At 38.5% G+C, this 19,060-nt stretch overlaps 1 protein-coding gene across 1 annotated transcript; it reads right to left on the bottom strand.

Annotated features, from left to right (window-relative positions):
* Positions 1–1,436: 1,436 nt before the first annotated feature.
* On the bottom strand, positions 1,437–15,685 carry LOC132300835 (zinc finger protein GIS2-like). Its single transcript, XM_059798088.1, has 4 exons — positions 15,374–15,685; positions 10,998–11,230; positions 9,839–9,931; positions 1,437–2,229 (listed from the first exon to the last, which is right to left on the bottom strand). Exons 2-4 carry the CDS (start codon positions 11,144–11,146, stop codon positions 1,665–1,667), a joined length of 807 nt encoding a protein of 268 aa, XP_059654071.1. The 5' UTR covers positions 11,147–11,230; positions 15,374–15,685; the 3' UTR covers positions 1,437–1,664.
* Positions 15,686–19,060: the final 3,375 nt, after the last annotated feature.

Here is a 19,060-nt window from a genome sequence, read left to right as displayed (position 1 = left end):
CCGGACACATGTCCACACCACCACGGCACCCAAGTGTTTGTGCTTCCAAAATTATTGCTAGGATCTTTTTGGAAGAGTTTTTAGTTCTTATTTTGTATTTTTGATTTAGTATGAAAGCGCTATAATTTACTCTAAAATATAAACTTGTTTTCTAACCTAAAGAATAGGGTAATCACATTATATTGGTTTAAAAAAAATACATATATATATATATATATATACTGCAATTATTCAGCTACATTAACAAAAACAGGTGAAATTTCTTTCATTTTTTCTTTCTACACCTTTTTCTGACACGAATGCAGTCCCGTGCAAAATGTATCAAATTTTACCAATCATGTTTTCACCTTTTTTCTATTTCTCACCGATTTGGCTATCCAGGAAAGCCGGGTCGGAGAGCACATTAGCGTCATCCGTTGATTGAGAGTTTGCATCTCTGGTTACTGAGGCTTGAGAGTTTGCATTACTTGTTCCAATTCCTAATGTTCCTAATGTCGCTATAAGGCAAGCTCCTTCTAGCACTTTAGTAATAGACGTGAGTCTTAGGGATAAGTAGGGATGGGATAAGTAGGGATGGCAATGGGACGGGGATCTCATTTCCCATCCTCATCCTGCTGAGTTTTTCAATCCCCATCCCTGCTTAAAATTTCACCACCACCCCCATACCCCCCTTATCCCCGTCCCCGATTAACATATATTATTTGTAAAAAAAAAACATAATTTTTCTTATTTTTATATATATACTAAATCTAATTTAGTAATAAATTATTAAATATAAGGATATATTGGCGGGACGGGACGGGGCGGGGCGGGTTTACCCCATCCCCGCCCCCGACCCCGTCCCCCGTGGGTTTTCAAAATTTACCCCCATCCCCATCCCTGTTTACATAAAAGGGTCCCCATCCCCGTTGTAAACGGGGCGGGGACCTAGCGGGAATGGAAAATTTGCCATCCCTAGGGATAAGCCACTATATAGAGTTCGGTGATTTTCCCAACACAAACACAAACAAGGTGGCCCTAGTGTTCCCAATACCACCATTGCACAGCCATCACCCAGACGCCTCGACAGTTTATCAACTTTTCTTTTCCTTGTACAAGATTTGGAAAGAATCACATTCACAAGTGTGAAATAATACAATATAAATAATAACCAAGAAAATATGGGCTTGGCATCATAAAATTCTTGGAAGCTTTAAAAGCCTGTGTAAGGACTTTAAATTCAGCTATGGCGGTTGGTTTCACCCACATAGTGCATTCAGGGGTAAATGATGGACAATGAAGACAGAAATCAAAAGGATTGAAAAGCACTGTAGGTAACATTGATCTACTCCAGAAAGATTAAACCCAAAATAAATTTAGTAGAAAGGAAATTCAAAATCTCAAAATCCCCAAGAACCACCCCGAATAATCTCATCATCAGGTAATAGAATTACATATAACTTAAACTGCAGAATTGTATTCCCAGTGCAACACATTCATAGCATATCAAGTTCTTGAATGCTCCATATCTAACGTAGCAAATTAGTAAAACAAGAAAAGTTCCAAGAGTCAAAACGTGACCATCCATGTTCAGACTTCAAATTATTTGGCCAGAGAAAACTACCTAAATTATTCGGAAAACTGAATGAAAAGTACAATAAATCATAAATCAAGAGATACATCCATCAGTACCTCCTAGGAAAGCGGTCCATAAATCTCCCAGATGGGCACTCAAATGCCACATGTCCTCTTCCCCCACAGTTGTGACAGATCAAGGGGCCCATGTAATCTCGGCTCATATGACCTGGCTGTGGGCAATCTCGGCTGATATGACCTGGCTGTTGGCAGGTCCGACATATAATGTCTCGATAACCACCACCACCACGAGCCATGCCACCCCGGTCTTCAAAAGCATTGCCCTTTGGGCATTCTCTAGCCAAATGCCCAGAAATATTACACAAATTGCAGACAGGATCATTCTGACAATCACGTGCCAGGTGTCCTGTCCTCCTGCAGTTCTTGCATGCCTTGTCATTTGTACAGTCAGCCGCCATATGGCCTTGCTTGAAGCAGTTATTGCACAACCTCAGGTCACCAGGTGGCAGCGGAGGGGCTGTGCAGTCTCTAGCACGGTGGCCTGCCTTACCACAAGTGTGGCAGATGCCCTCATTTGGACAGTTGCCAGCCATGTGCCCAGGTTCTCGACAATTCCAACATAGAGACTTCGTGCTGCATTCTGATGCAATGTGCCTGGTGTTATTTTGAAGGTAAAGATGAATTATTAGTGATGATAATTAGGTAAAGAAGGGGGAGGGGGGAAGAATTGTCACTGATGATAATTATAATATGGATGATGAATGATAGAAAGGGTAAAATAAACTGATCTCTTCCGATAATACAGAGATCTGCCCTGATGTCTCAGGCTACCCACCTATATTTACATGGAAAAAAGGTTTCAGGCTCCTTATCTAGTTTACTAACCAGTATCACTAAGCAATAGTCAAATTACACCCTTAAATCCACAAAATCAAGATGGATATAGAGGTAGAATGATGAAATCACCCTTACTATTTGACAATTATCGATGTCAGGGTCCATCATCCATCTCTTTCTTTTCACAGACTACCTACTTCCATCGCCACGTTCATCTATAATTATTTTGTTATATTCTACCATGGTGTCAGGTCCTTGGATGGCAGTTGGGGACTGGAATGCTATTCGATTTTTTGGTGATAAGAAAGGTGGGAAGAAAGTTGTATAAGGGACGCGTTCCCCTCTTGAACGCCTTTTTATTTAATTATTACTTATCAAAAAAAAAAAAAAAAGGTGGGAAGAAAGTACCTCAGAAGCTTCTTGATGAATTTAATGAGTGTCTTCACAGGGCTGGCTTACCGGAACTGAATCCTTCTAATGGTGAGTGGTCTTGGAGTAACAGTCAACACACCTCTAGAAGAATATTTGCGAAGCTTGACAGGGTTTTTATCAATGGGGATTGGCTGGATCAACTACCTGGCACAAAGGCTTCTTATACAGCTGCAACCTGCTCTGATCACTATGGAATTTCTATTCAGATTTCAAAGGAGTTTGCAGGGCCTAAGCCTTTTAAGAGGCTAAAGGTTTGGTGTTTACAAGACCGTGTACTTCCCATAGTGCAACAAGTATGGGATATAGAGGTCTCTGGTAGTCCTATGCATGTTCTTTTGAAAAAACTTAGGAATGTGAAGAGAGGTATTAAGGAATGGAATAAAAATTGTTATGGGAATGTGGGTCAGAAGGTTATCCAGGCCAAAAACCACATAGATCAGGTTCAATTGGACTTATTGGGCAATACTTCTGCTACCTTGCGTCATTTAGAGCAGGAGGCTAGAGAGAAATATTAAGCTGCTATCATTGATCAAGAAGTTCTCATTGCTCAAAAATCCAAGGTGTTATGGTTAAAGGATAATAACAGTTGCACTGCATATTTTTATAATAAAATGAAGCAACACAGGAACTTCAATGCTATCACCTGTGTGGAAAATGATTCTGGTCATACCACTACAGATTTAAATCTGATCAGAGAATGGTTTGTGGAGTTTTATAAGCAATTGTTTGCCAAGAGACCAGAGGTTGTGCAGGAGGATTTTAATCCTAGAAATACACTTCAGGAAGAAGAGGCAGCTTCTTTGGTCAGGGATGTTAGTTCTGAGGAGATTCAGTCTATGGTGATGGGCTTCAATCCAGATAAATCTCCAGGTCCTGATGGTTTCCTAGTTAAGGTTTTTTCAAACCTATTGGTCAGTGGTGGGAAAAAGATGTGGTGTCTGCAGTGCAGCACTTCTTTTTGACCAGTGGCTTGCCGAGGGGTGTGAGCAGCTCCTTTATTACTCTTATTCCAAAGGTGGGAAATGCTAGAAAACTGGGTGAGTTTAGACCAATTGCACTCTGTAATCTGGTGTATAAAGTGATCACAAAAGTGCTGGCTAATAGACTTGCTTCTGTGATCTCCTCTCCAGTGGTACTTGAGCAGAGTGCCTTTCTAAAGGTAGGAGAATACAAGATGCTCTAATTTTGGCTCATAAGCTGGCTCATAAGCTGGTTAGGGATTTCAATGGGACTAGGCATGCTTCAGTGGCAGTTAAGGTGGATGTAAAGAAGGCTTATGACTCTGTTTCCTGGGACTTTTTATTAACAGCCTTAAAAGGATATGGTTTCAGTGAGGTGTGGATTTCTTGGATTTCTTCCATTCTTGTTACCACTAGATATTCAATTCTTGTTAATGGATCCCCTACTGGTTTCATCCAGCCAGGTAGGGGTCTGTTACACATGCAGCTGCTAAGATCCATCCTCCCTTGAGTCACATTTTTTTTGCAGATGACCTCTTAGTTGCTTGCAAGGCCTCAATACTCAGTGCTAGGGCTCTGTCTGTTTTGTTCAAGAAGTTTGAGGAAACCACTAGGCTTCAGGTAAGTCAACAAAAGAGCAATGTTATCTTCTCTAAGGCAGTTGGAAGGAAGAATAATATGCTGAACCTTCTTCAATGCTAAGCAAAATTTCCTATCAGATATCTGGGCTTACCACTCTGTCCTAATGGTGTTAAAAGATCTCAATGTCATGCTTTGATTGACAAGGTTTCTAGCAAGATCCATTGCTGGAGTACAAAAATGTTGTCAGTGCCAGGTAAGGTTGAATTGCTTAGGTCTACAGTTGCCCTTATGTTTCTTTACTGGTGTAGTGTTTACAGCATCCCAATGGCTGTTATCAACCATCTTCAGAAGCTTTGTAGGAACTTTTTGTGGGGTAGCAAGGAAAACTTAAAGAAAATGCATCTTCTCAACTAGGATATGATTACAAGAACTAAAGCTGAAGGAGGTCTTGGTCTGAAGAAGCGGTGGACATTCAGGCCACCTCAAAATGTGTTCTTGCTTGGGAATTCTTGACAAGTAAGGATAGACTGGGTTTCATGGTACAATCTGAAATATTCTCCAAATACTAATTACTGGAAGGTGGTCCCAAGGATGTCTCACTCTGTTATTTGGAAGTCCATTATTGATGTGAGGGATACTATGTTGCAACACATTCAGTTTAGAGTGGGGTGTGGTCAATCTTTTTCTGTTCTTCAAGATCCATGGTGTGAGGGCCAAACACTTGCTCTCAAAGGTTTGGACAAAGAGTGGCAAGGCATTTAGCAATTTTCAGAGATGCAACTTTGAGTTGCTTGATGCTTAATGGGGGCTGGAACTGGGCTCTACTACATGGTTCTGGTTTGGATCAGCTTAAATCTTATCTTCTCTCTGTTCCTATTCATTCAAACGAGGACAAGTTGTTTTGGGATGGTGGTGGTTTCTTGTTCAAGTGAGCTTGGATGGCTTGTAGGACTGAATTTGAGAAGGTGGAATGGTCCAGCATTGTGCTGGGGCAGGGCTCGGCCCAGGTGGTCTGTCACTACTGTGTTTGTAATGCTAAATAGGATACCTTCCATGGTGAATCTACAAAGGAGAAAGGTTAGTTTGGCTGCTAGATGTTCTCTGTCTTCGGAATGTTGACTCCACAGACCACTTGTTTGTTGCTTGCCCGTTTACTCAATCTGTGTGGACATGGTTAGGTGGGGTTCTCAATAGGGACATGCAGCAGTTTGGTGGGGTATCTACTATATGTGATCTCTTTTACTGGTTTAGGGACCTACATCAGAATTCGACCTCTTTACAAAGCTTATTTGCAGCATTGATGTGGGGTATTTGGAATGAGAGAAATGCTAGGCTCTATGGGCCATCTACAGATGCAGAGATAGTGGCTAGACGTGCTGTTCGAAGTGTTGGATTTTCAGAATGCCTCTATGCAGGATGTTGTGTCCTAATATTTTTTATTTTGTTATGTCTCTGTATTGGAAGTGTTTCTCTATTGTTCTCCCCTTTCTTTTCTTCAATTGATTCTGAGGGTATGCCCTCTGTGCACCTAGACTATTTCTTTTTCTGTTAATACAAACCCAATTATGGAAAAAATATATATATATATTGTTGATTCCAGTGGGGGAGGTTCAGGATATCAAGGAGTTAGCTTCTGTTCTTGGTTGTGGAGTCAGTTCTTTTCCGATCTCTTACTTGGGTTTACCTCTGGGGTTTTCTTCGAGGATTGTAGGTGCTTGGGATCCGGTGGTGGAGAGGAGGCTTGTGCGGTGGAAGAAGCAATATTTATCAAAAGGTGGGAGGGTTACCTTGTTGAAAAGCACTTTGTCGAGCATTCCTACATATTTTATATCCCTTTTCCAAATTCCATCCTCGGTAGCTGCTTGTATTGAAAGACTTCAGAGGAACTTCTTATGGGGAGATTTGGGGGATGAGTTTAAGTATCATATGGTTCGTTGGGAAGCAGGTGTGTAAGCCTGTTAAGTTCGGAGGAATAGGGATTAGGAGACTGCTGCCTTTTAACAGGGCCCTTTTAGGTAAGTGGTTGTGGAGGTTTGGTATAGAGCGGGATAGGTTTTGTAGGAGGTTTGGTATTGAGCGGGATAGGTTCTGGAGGAGGTTATCTTGTGTCGCTTTGGGGAGGAGAGAGGAGGGCGGGGGGGGGTGCTCTGATTTGGTCTCTTCCTAGAAGCATTGGTGTTTGGAAAGTCATTCGGAAGAGATTGAATGAGTTCTCTAAGCATATCAAATTCAGAGTTCATGATGGCACGGAGATTCAGTTTTAGAAGGATTTGTAGTGTGGAGATCGTACTTTAGCATGTTCTTTCCCCAGACTTTTTAGGATTGCGGCTAATAGGCATGCCTTGGTGGCTGACTGCTATTGCCTTGATAGCGGGAGACTGGTTTGGGAAGTGCTTTTTCAGCGATCCTTTCAGGACTGGGAGATGGATGACGACTTTGGTTTCTTAGAGTTTTTGTACAACAAGGTGATCCGTGGAGGAGGTAGGGATTCTCTTGTTCGGATTCCTTCTTCTAGGGGAATGTTTAGTGTGAGATCTTTCTTCGGATGCCTTTTGGACCCAGCTGGGGCAGTATTCCCTTGGAAGGCAGTGTGGCGAACTAAGGCGCCATTAAAAGTGGCATTCTTTGCTTGGACGGTCGTGTGGGGTAGAATATCGACACTGGATAATTTGAAAAGGAAAAATCATATCACGGTGAATTGGTGTTGCATTGTAAGTGTAATAGAGAGTTGGTTGACCATCAACTTTTGCATTATCCAGTAGTGGTTGACTGTTGGAATCTCTTGCTAGGCCTATTATGCCTAGATCTACGAGAGGTCTGACGGACACCTGGAGAGGGTGTTGGGTGGGAGCGCAAGCTCGAGGGTTTTGGAGGATGGCGCCCCAGTGTCTTTGGTGGTGTCTGTGGAGGGAGCAGAATAGAAGATCCTTTGAAGGAGAGGAATCTTCAGTCATTATTCTCAAATCTTCTGTTATTAGCTCTCTTTTTTTGGGGTTCGGGTAGACTATGTTCTTCTGCTAAGGAGACTATTGAGTTTTTATCTTCCATGGGGCCTTAGGGTACCCAGGTTTTTTTGTGGTTTTGTAGGGACGCATTCCCCTGTTGAACGCTTTTAATGAATTGCTTATTTATCAAAAAAAAAAAAACCATAACCATCACATCATCCCACCAGCACCATCATCCTCCTCTTTAGTTTCTCTCTTCACTTTACTAATCCAACAACACAAGTCCATTTCAGCTCCGCCACTACATTCATCATACAAAACCAGAAACCATAACCATCATTTATCCTGCCACCCATTAGTGCCAACTCCACTATTAGGCAAATAAAGCAATCTCCCAAGGCCCCATTAACTTTCTATTATTTTTAACCCAGGGGCCGGGGGGTAAGGGGGGAGGGGAACTCTCTCTTATGTGGGTCCAATTGTAAGTTTTTTTTTAAATTTACTCTAACCATCTTTATCAACTTCTCTATCACATTTTCTTATTTTTCTAGAATTCTTCCCAATTGTTATAACCTTTTCTTCTTCTAGAGTTGTTCTCAATAAGTATTTGCATCAAAATAACATTGACTTATTCCAATGAAATTCTACATTTAAAATAAAGTTTATTTTACACTACACACGCACACACCTACAATTGCCACTTATGGGGGACCAGAACCTCAACCTCAACCTTCCACTTTAAGAGTAGAGGAGTTACCACTAGAGTTACACTCTAAATATTATTCACCTTTTGCCTTGAGTAGAGGAGAGAGACTCACTATTATTCAACTATCGAGCCCTTGGCTTGAGTGTATGACCTCCATCTCCCAGAAAGGGAGATCGAGAGTTCAAGTCACAAATAGGACAAAATGGGTGCGTGTGTTGCTTGCTTACCATATATGTGTGTGTGTGTGTGTGTGTGTGTATTTATATCAACAGATGAAATATAAAAAAGGCCTTTGGAACTTCTGCCTTAAGCCTCACCCTCCAGTTCTCCTCTCCCTTACTTCCCCCAACATAAGACCATTAACCAATCACAACAAAATTATATATATATATATAACAACCAAGTGTGGTCCTCATTAATCGAGGGTGCTGGAGGGATGGGCCAGAAACAAACATAACCTTTCACATTATTTGCACAAAGTGCTTCAAACATGTGTTCCCAAGATTGACCGCTTGGGCATTTTACCAGTGCACTAAGCAATGTCCCCCTTATTATGACCATCATCTGCGAAATTTACCACCCACCATAATCATCACAATCAAGCAACACCCAGAACCTCATTATACCTCAGATAAGATGGAATTTGAGCCAGCTTGTGACTTCGCAGAGGTGAGGATGACAAGCTGATTAGAATACTTCAATGGTGATGAGAGAGTAGACTAGAATAGCTCAGATTTCGTGATATAGGGAGGGTGGCTGTTGAAGGTGAAAAATTAGATAGGAAGAACAGCGGTGGGAACATCCATCAAGTAAAAGGGTACATGGCAGTGATGGCCATGATTGCAGATCACGACAAAAGAGCTTCTTGATGAAAATGACAATCATGAGATGGGTGAGGTTGGGACACACATTATATATAGTGAGAGAGAGAGAGAGTTGTGCATTGTGGGCATTCACCAGACCAAGAGAAGACAATTAGTAGGCAAAGCCCCTAATTAAATGTTGGGAGCAGATGAAGACCAAATACCCTCCACCCCCACCAACAACCCCCCCTCCCCAAAACAGGAAAAAGAAAATTAAAAAACAAAAATCCTCTTTCTCCTCCTTTTCTCTATTGACTTCTTACTTATTGGAGCTCTGGCAGCAGCGGTGACTGCCTAAAGGCTCACAACGGTGTTAATTCTGGTGGCCATTCAATTCAAAAACCTTGGGAAGGTCCCGTAATTGTTAGGAGCCTCAAGAGAGCTTAGTTCCAAATACCCTAATAACAATAATTTGAATTCTGTAAATTCTTATTTATAAAATCTCCACATTTAGGGGAAAAAAAATAATTGGAATTCTCAAGCAGTATGTAAAGATACTTATGTCAATTTCCTTAAACCCCAATTTCCTTCATAGTAGTACCACAAGCATAGTCAGCGGATCTATCACACAACTATCCACGAGACTATTCAAGCCATTGCAGGACACTGATCATTTTCCAGTACTAAAGGTCAAGTATCGATATAAACCTTAATAGCCTAAAAGAGTAAGGCTTCAGTACCCTTCAACCCCAATTTCCTTCATCATGAAAAGTAGTACCACAAGCGTAGTCAGCAGATCTATCACGCAACTATCCACGAGACAATTCAAGCCATTGCAGGACACTGATCATTTTCCAGTACATTTGCAGGTCAAGTATCACTATAAACCTTAATAAGCCTAAAAGAGTAAGGCAGTGCACTTATATGCATGCATATAATTGCATGTGACACAGGATGCAAGTGCTGAATTTATAAAGAATGTATGAGAAAAATCCTTACCCAGGAAGACCACAATTGTGACAAATTGCCACATTAGGACATTCTCTAGCGAAATGACCCGGCCGCTTGCAGTTCTTACACAGATTGTTCTGGCTGGAAAAAAGAATTACAATTATAGCCCAGCAGAAAAAAAAAAAATTAACATAGTAAAAAATCTTGCATCCAAAAACCAAAATTAGAAAAACTACTTGCTCAATTTGTCAAGCTGCTAGAGAACATAGGTGAAGAACATTATAACAGCAGAAAGCAGTGAAGGAATTATTTATAAAAAAGAAAACTAGAAAATAAGTAAACAACCTGATAACCTCCCCCAATCATCCCTATACCCCATCTGAAATAAGAAGAAAAAGATACCACCAAAGGCAACAGGTGTAGGGGTGTTCAAGTTCTTATTAAATAAACTGAGAAATTAAGACATGAGAAAACTGTCAAACAACAACAATAAAGAAAATCATATCACTCATATTTTATGAAATAGGAAATAATCGGATGTTGATTTTTTAACTGTCGAAAACAAGAAATACACATTTTTTGCACTGCACTGTTTTTTCATGTTTCCAAAAAAGTTTTAGGGAAGGCTATTTATCTGGCAAGATAAAGTCAGATACACCACGTCGTGCAACATTCACCTGGCCCACGCACAGAGTTTGTAAACCTTCCAAAAATACTTTAGAATTGGTAAGTTAAACTCCACTAACATTAACCATGTAAAGTGAGAAATTCACTTCAGTATATACATACAATTCAAAGAACTAACTAAAAAAAAAATTTTAAAAATCCAATAGCATGTGAACATCAGAATTTATATATATATATATATATATATGAGTGTTCGACTTCAGAAATGTCCATTCTTTTTGTATTTTTTACTTGGGTAAGTAAGCTCACGCACACACCCATTGTTGTTCCAATGTGGACTTGAACACTCAACATCCTAAAATGGTAAGAGGAGGAGATTCCACTTGAGTTAAAGCCTTGGTGGTAGTCCACAAAAACATTCACACAAAAGCATCATTCAACATAAATGTTACATTAATCAGCCTCCTTATCTCTCTGACAGACTCGCATATCAGACTCCCTTGCTTTCCACCAGCATATCCTACTATAAAATAGTCAGTGAATAAAGGAACAACAAATAAATTATTGAAAACCAGACAACCTGAAACCCTGCCGTGACTCCCTCCTGTAAGGTGCAGCACGATAGGAATAGCGTTCAGTACGAATCTTGCGATCTGGTGGGCTCCTGCTCCGGCTCCTGCTCCTGCTCCTGCTCCTGCTCCTGCTCCTGCTCCTGCTGTCCGAACTCATATTCAAAATAATTCTTATCAACACCAACCACCACTGATTCGCAACACCACCACCACCACCACCACCACAGCTGCAAAGTCCTCCCTGTCCACATTACAACCACATACCCATGATCATATCCATAAGTCCAAATCAAACCCCTACACTTCCCCTTCATGATACACAACACCAAAACCCCTACAGAATACATATTTCAACAAGCAAACAGCCTCAGATCAATTAAGCATTACCATACTCAATATCAAGAGGATGCTAGCTGAAAAAGGAGCCCAGTTCTTCAACCAAATTCTAGGTATTAAATTTTGGTACATAACACCAAACCTCTACAGCACACATATTTCAACAAGCAAACAGCCTCAGATCCATTACACATTACTATACTATACTCAGCATCAGGAGACTGCAGGCTTAAAAAAAACCCAGTTCTTCAACCAAATTCTAGGTAAGAAATTTGAAACCTCTTTGCTCACACTTGAAGCACCAAATAATATTAACCTAAATGTTCGTGAATATACTAGCAAACATCTTCAACTTCATGGCTTATCATACAACAAATGGGGAGAGATCTTCCATTTCCAAGCTTATGTAGAACCCATGACAATCGTTTTGAGATACAGAAGTTTTAACTATAGAATCCATAAAAAAATCAGTAACTATATTTTCACTTTAAAAATATAAATAGAATAAAATAAAATAAAATAAAAAGAAATGAAAATAAAATTAGTGATGGAAAATAAATTATACTCCAATAAACAAAATGAGCATGACTTTCTTATCCTGTTCTTTTAGCGCTTTAAATGAAAATTTACTTATTAAAAAAAAATCATTTGACCATAAATCTTAGCATTAACCACACAAGGAAAGATGACAAAACTTGCAAATGAGATGGCCCCTCTAAATAAGAGTTTCCACCACGACCCACACTCAACTCATTCAAAAAGCCTTGATTCAAATACTGGGTTCACCTGCATGCATCCCTTATTAACAATTTGCATCCACAAACCCAACCCAACTTGCATATTCAAGTACAACATGCATGGATCATTATGTAATTATGCTTTCATAGAAACTTGCATGCTCTCTGAACGGTTCTATAATTTAATCACCAAGGAAAGAATAAGCAAAATATTGATCCACTAAGAAATGTAAAACTAAAATCCGACTTAAATTAAACCCAAAGAGAATTCACCAACACTCTTCAAATTAGAGATCTTGCATCCAAATTCTAACTGAAACCCTTAAATAATTATTAACATCAACTTTAATACGTGAAGGTTATTAATTTCCTAATTGTCAAGGAATCTAACTTCTTTCAAAATTGCCCATAGGACTGTCCCTCTACTGAAAAGAACAAAAGCAAGTAAGAACTTTTACAGAATTGTAACTAAATTCCATCATTTATCACTCCCACTTCAGCATGTAAAGAAACTATATGTGAGAGAGGGAGAGATAATTTCTTCTTTTTTTTGATAAAGTTGAAATGGGCTATTTTCTAATTCTATTTTAAGGTCTATTCAATTATTCGAGCCTTCAACCCATTTTGCATTAAAAAAAAAAAAAACCACTTCCATTGCAGGTTTTTAAGCATAAACCCAACTCCAATTTATATATAAAATAAATAATAAATAAACAAAACCCTAATGTAACCACCAAATTCAGTTATTAGGCTAAGCCATTTATCAATTTCGACATCTCACTGAGTCAAGCGACTTTTAGTGGTTTGCATGATGGGGAATTCTGGCGACCTTCAGCGAGCTCCAGCTACCTTCGTCAGCCTCCAAGAAAGTTTCTAATTAGCCTCCTCCTTTTTCTTTTCTTTTTCTTTTTGGATTATTATCTACTTCAAAGTTCAATCTCATGCTCCCATCCAAAATCTAACCTTTGCACATTCCCTAACATGTTGGACATTTTTTTTCTCTTAACTTTTCGGGTATAATTTCAAATTGAATTTGCAAAGGTTATTAAACTGAATACTTATCAAAAAAAAAAAAAAAGGTTATTAAACTGAATAAAGAATACAACTGTGCAACAGCCAGCACTATAGTTGACCTTTTTCTTTAGGAGAAAAAAAAAAAAAAGGAAGAAATGAAAAAGAAGAAAAGAAGAAGAGAGAGTTGGAAAAAGAGAGAGAGTCTTCTGTCTCTGCAGTCTGCATATCAAATTTTCAGTTGTTAAAAAATAGAAGAATAAAACAGAAATCAGTCTTGTTTTTCTTTTGCGATTTTTCCAATTGAATTCAAGGAAGACCCAAAAAATTCTACTTCACTTCCTCCAGGACCTTCAGACATGAGTAACATGTCAATTAGTTCAAGTTAAGTAATGTTGAGCCGATAAAGACCACCAAAATAAACAATACTACAATACCTACACTTCCTTTTTTCGGATTATTATCTACTGCAACATTCAATCTCATATTTCCATCCAAAATTTAACTTTTGGAAATGAACTAACATGTTGGACTTCTATTTATTTATTTTTTTTCTTCACTTTTCTGTTATAATTTCAAATTGAATTTGCAAAGGTTAGTAAACTAAATAAAGAATACAATCACGCAATGGTCAAAAGGGAAAAGAATGAAAAGGAGAGTTGGAAAAAAGAAGAAAGAGTCTTCCATCTCTCAGTCTGCATATCAACCTTTTAGTTGTTTTAAAATAGAAGAATAAAACAGAGAATGAGCAAAACCAAGTAGAGTAGAAATTAAAAAATAAAAAAGAGAATGAACAATGGAGAGTTGAATTAATCAGAGTAGCTAATGAACAAATCAAAAGAAACAGATTAAGAAAAGGAGTAAAATAAAATGATAAAGAATAAATTGAGAATAGTATAGCAGAGAAGAAGAAACATTGATGTTTTGAAACTTAACTTTGAGGGTTTGAACTAAAGATTGAAAGCTGAGATGATTAGAAGCTTTCTTGCACTAACTGGAGGTCTTTGGAATTTGTTGGACTGCCCAACTATGCCACTCACTGATCATCTGACTTTGCAACAGACTAAAAGTGAAAAACAACTAATTTCTAATTCTAAATTTGGTAATTATAAGTTAGTTTCAATCTCTTTTATTATTTTTTTTTTTTTGTTGATAAGTAGTTTCAATCTCTTTTAATTAGAATTAGAATTGGATTTATCAAAATATATACACACACAAACATATATAAAATTGGGCTTAAACAGCTGGCCTTTAGGCTTAAAAAATGGAAAAAAGGAACAGATTATTTATTGCAAAAAGGACGGGAGACCCAAACAGTTGAATTGACCCCAAAAAACATAAATAGCCCATTTCATAGTATCGGTAGGATCAGCCATGGGATTGCGATCCACAACCCTATGGTCGATCCTACCATGATCCTGTTGTAAAGCAACTCTTTTAACGCCCTAGATCAATTTGATAAATTGGATTGTAGGACTGTGATTTTACCATCCAGATCACAATTTTGATAACTGTGCTACAAGTATGATTATACAAGTCCAAAAATGTCATTTGCAGAATGTCCTATTAATCCTAAAGTCATGTACTTGTTCTATGCAAGCAATCAACCCATCTACAAAAGCTATGGGCATCACCATTAGGCCTATAAAATGAGTACGCAATGAAAAAATTTGTACAGCCTGCTTGTCTATATAAAAATTAGTTGTCTAAACAAAAAAATAGATGACCTAAGGGACATGCAAGGCATTCATTTCTAAACATAATGTTTATTTATTTTGAACTTTTCACTAACAACCAAATTTAACCAAATTCGGTTATTTCCGAAATTCATTTTGCATTTTGCTAGTATTTACGAAACTCTAACATGTGCTTAAGCATATCTACAAAGTACAAACGCACAGGCCGACCCGTAAGAAAATAAACATGCACCAAAAGTCATACTGTTAATATCGTCAATACAAAGTCTGTTCCTTTATCACAAAATAGAGGTGGAACAATCATTGAGGACCAAAAGAAGATCGAAAAATCACGATATACAAGAAAAGCCCCAATTTTTATGCCTCGATAATCTCCACCCAAAAAACAAAACAGTAAAATCCCTCCAATAAAACTCTAGGTCAAATCACAATTGAAGGACGAAATGAGAAACACCATTTATCACTTCGAAGTAAAATCAATCACAACGATGATACTAAACACGATCTATATAGTTTTATATAAACATGAAAAAACCTAACGTAACTATGATAATCCAAAATGAATTGCAATTTGGTATTGAATCGAGAGGGAAAAGAACCTACCTTTAAGCCTCAGGTCGTCCTGAGCTTTTGGCGTTCCAGAGTTAGCGAGAAGAGAAGCAGAGACAGATCAAATAGGTATATAGCGTTAACGACAATACAGATGAGACAGGCAGCCGGATCTCATACGTAGCCGGGGACGTCCAAAATGAATTGCAATTTGGTATTGAATCGAGAGGTAAAAGAACCTACCTTTAAGCCTCAGGTCGTCCTGAGCTTTTGGCGTTCCAGAGTTAGCGAGAAGAGAAGTAGAGACAGAGCAAATAGGTATATAGCGTTAACGACAATACAGATGAGACAGGCAGCTGCATCTCATAAGTAGCCGGGGACGTCGACGTTTGGACGACAGAAGATAAATGAATAATAATAATTATTATTATTATTATTTTTTTTTTTCGCACTTGTGAACCGCACAACACATAACATCCAAGTAAAAAGTACGGTCTGAAAGCAACACCTCTAAGACTTAAAGGCCCATTTGGTATGCGTCCTCTTAAAGGCTCGTTTGGTATGCGTTGTGTTTTGTAATGTTTTGTTTTACTTTAAAACAGAACAAGTTTTTATAATGTGGTATTCTAAAATGAGAACAAAACATGTTTGGCGACGAAAATTTACGGTGAGAATTTTGAAACAGAAACATAATAGAACATGTTTGGTAACATTTTTTACATTCTGAAAATATCCCTAATTTTAAAAATATGGGGGTTTTGATTTTTTGAACACGCCCATATGGGTTTTGAGATAGGTAATTGATTTTGAACTTTTGATTCTTGCAGACAAATAGATAAATTGAAATATATGGATTTTGAACTTTTTATTCATGTAGATTTTGTAGTTTCCAATTGCAGAGAGAGAGAGAGAGAGAGAGAGAGGGCAACTTCAGAGTTGAGAACGAGAGTAGAGCTTGATTATAAAAAGATCATAAAAAAATTTCACCAAATACGATTTAGTTTGCAAAACAAGAATTACAGAGCTTGATTAGTTGATTTAGAAAAAAATAAAAAAAATAAAACAAAACCCATACACACAAGTTAGCAGTTGCAGAGAGAGGGGGGTAAACTTGAGAGTTGAAAGACAGCAACTGAAGCTTGCGAACAACGAACCAAAACTAGAACAGTGGGCGATGGAAACTGAAAGATATGGGTTTTGTGTGACGACCCTGAACTTTTCAACCCAGTGTGCCCTGTGATGACCCGAAACGGATCCAAAATGTCGAAGCAAAAGACGAAAGGTGATCTCTAGAGATGTACGTCATCCCTAAGGTACCAAAATGACTCCACATGAAGCCATGGAACTCAAATGAGCCAAGCAATGAAGCAAGAATGCCAAACCCGAAAAGAAATGAACCAAGGACAAAATGGTCATTTCACACTAAAATGGGTGCCACCGTGCACACCATTGGAAAGAAAACGAAAAATCAACAACGATAGACTCAAGAATCGCATGATTCAGAGTCCGGACGACAAAGATATGAAGATAGAACAAAGCTGCGTCCTGCAACTAAGCGACATCGGGAACCTATCTCACTAAAACCATCATAACTCTCATTACGGTTCGAGTTTTAGGGTATGGTTGGTACCATGGGAAAGCTGACTTCAAGCTCTTGAGTTTAGGCTCAAAAATGACCTAATTTGGACCTTGGATGAGCAAGTTATGACCATTTAAAAACAGGTCATCGCTGCAGCCAAACTTAGTCGGCTGAGTTGGGAACTTAGTCGGCTGAATTAGGCTGAGAGCAACTAAGTCAGCTGAGTTGGCAACTTAGTCGGCTGAGTTAGGCTGAGAGCACCAACAATGACCAGAATGAGGTGCGAAGCAATTCAGTCGACTCTTTTAAGAACTCAGTCGGCTGAGTTGATGAAAGAGCCGGCTCTTTTGGAATTGAGCCGACTCTTTTGGACTGAGGGCATACTGTAACCTGCTATTTTGGAAAAAAATAGCAGAAATGGAAAACTGAAATGGAAAACTGAAATGGAATTGGGATTTTCGAGGCCAATACGACATTTTCTGGAAAAATGCCGTAAAGAAATTACCCCTAAAATCACATTTTCTGTATGATGGAGTCAAGACCGGAATTTATTTCCTAAAGAAAAACCCCAAACTGCCCTTAAACCCTAATATGCAAGAAAAATGTGAAAATGAATCCAAAAGAGGCTCATTTCACCAAGGAAGGGACTTTTCTCGAAAACGATCATGCACGCAGACGTATCTTACCTATTAGGACGCGCTACAATGATCCATGGCTTAAAAATACCGCCGATACAAAAAATGACCTATCAAAGCTCAACTGCTCGAAAAATGTCCTTTAAAGGTAAATGATGCGATAATCAAACCTAAATGCAATCAAAAGGCCGTTGGCCTTTGGCCACACTTCATGCATACTAAATAGGTCCTAATGGATGTGCCAGAACACACTTTGCATCACCTGATTTGAAAATGAACCCTTAAAGGGTCGGATTTTACTATTTCAGCCCAAAATACAAAATATGAAACTAAAATGCAAAAATGAAAACTAAATGATGTTTGGCCCTTGGCCACACCTCATACATGGAAAATGAATGGCAAATAATGAATTTCATACACAATGCACACTCCGGTGCAAAATAGCATACTAAAACACATGATTTTCATAAAATTCTTATTAAAGGCAAAATTCAACATTTAGGAATCTACATGAATTTCAAATGAAGCTTGGCCCTTGGCTTTATATCATATACACGAAATAAGCGTCAAAAAGTGTGCTTAGGCACACATTACAAGTTTGGAATCAAATAATACAAGTTTTGATACATAAGGCTACAAAATGACATTTCATGCTAACATTTGCATGAAATGGAAACTTGAAAACTACAAGTCATCCATGGAGCAACAAGCATTACGAACCAAGTCTTCGTACCTGAAAAATGTTCCCACTACGTGGGTGAGTAACATAAAGCTACTCGTAGGAGATGAGCATGCATCGACCTAGCATTTTACAATTATATCACCTTATGGTGAAACATGTTAAAGGGGCTTATGCCACCTAACGTTTATGTCACAGTGAGACTTAGGGATCATTCTAAGCTACTCATGCAATTGATATGAACAACAACATACAAGTATACATACTCAAGTACACTAAACCGTATTAAAACATGCTACACTACATTCAAGTACACATGCTCACAAGTATACTAAATCATGCTAAACGGAATAAGCAATATCTAGCATACATACACAAGTATAAGATATATATATAGAGTACTCATAAATCAAGTGTACAACCACAACTATATTAAGCTAACAAATACTCACAAGACAAGTATACATAGCACAAGTATACTAAAATGAAATATGGAGTAAGTATACAAGTTCAAGTATACTAAATAAGATTCAAATAATCCATGATTGACAACTTGAAATTAAATGCGAAATCAAGTAGTGGAAAGACTAGGATCCTTGGCTGCAGACCAATCGAGTTATTTCGGGTTACTAGCCCGCAAGGTACTACCTAGTGCGCACGTGTATAAGTTATTCCGGGTAATTACACCCAGAAGGTACTACCTACTGCGCACTTCATATGACTTAGGAAACTCACGAATCCGTACTAGGGCCAAACCCTAGCCATCACATGAACATGATCCTTACAAGCCTCCAAAAACAATAAGTTCAAAACTTATGCAAAATCAATAAGTTAAACTAAACTTATAC

This window comes from Cornus florida, unplaced genomic scaffold (genome assembly GCF_030987335.1).
Source record: "Cornus florida cultivar Cherokee Brave unplaced genomic scaffold, ASM3098733v1 CherokeeBrave_3.0.0_Hap2_Chr03, whole genome shotgun sequence".
Lineage (NCBI taxonomy): Eukaryota > Viridiplantae > Streptophyta > Magnoliopsida > Cornales > Cornaceae > Cornus > Cornus florida.
This window is presented reverse-complemented; position numbering and strand designations above follow the sequence as displayed.

Excerpts from the sequence above, each read along its gene's own strand:
- LOC132300835 (XM_059798088.1), bottom strand. The coding sequence starts at position 11,146 with ATGAGTTCGGACAGCAGGAGCAGGAGCAGGAGCAGGAGCAGGAGCAGG. Across the intron at positions 9,932-10,997 it reads GAGTCACGGCAGGGTTTCAG|CCAGAACAATCTGTGTAAGA; the intron begins GTTGTCTGGTTT and ends TCTTTTTTCCAG. Across the intron at positions 2,230-9,838 it reads CACAATTGTGGTCTTCCTGG|GCACATTGCATCAGAATGCA; the intron begins GTAAGGATTTTT and ends AAATAACACCAG.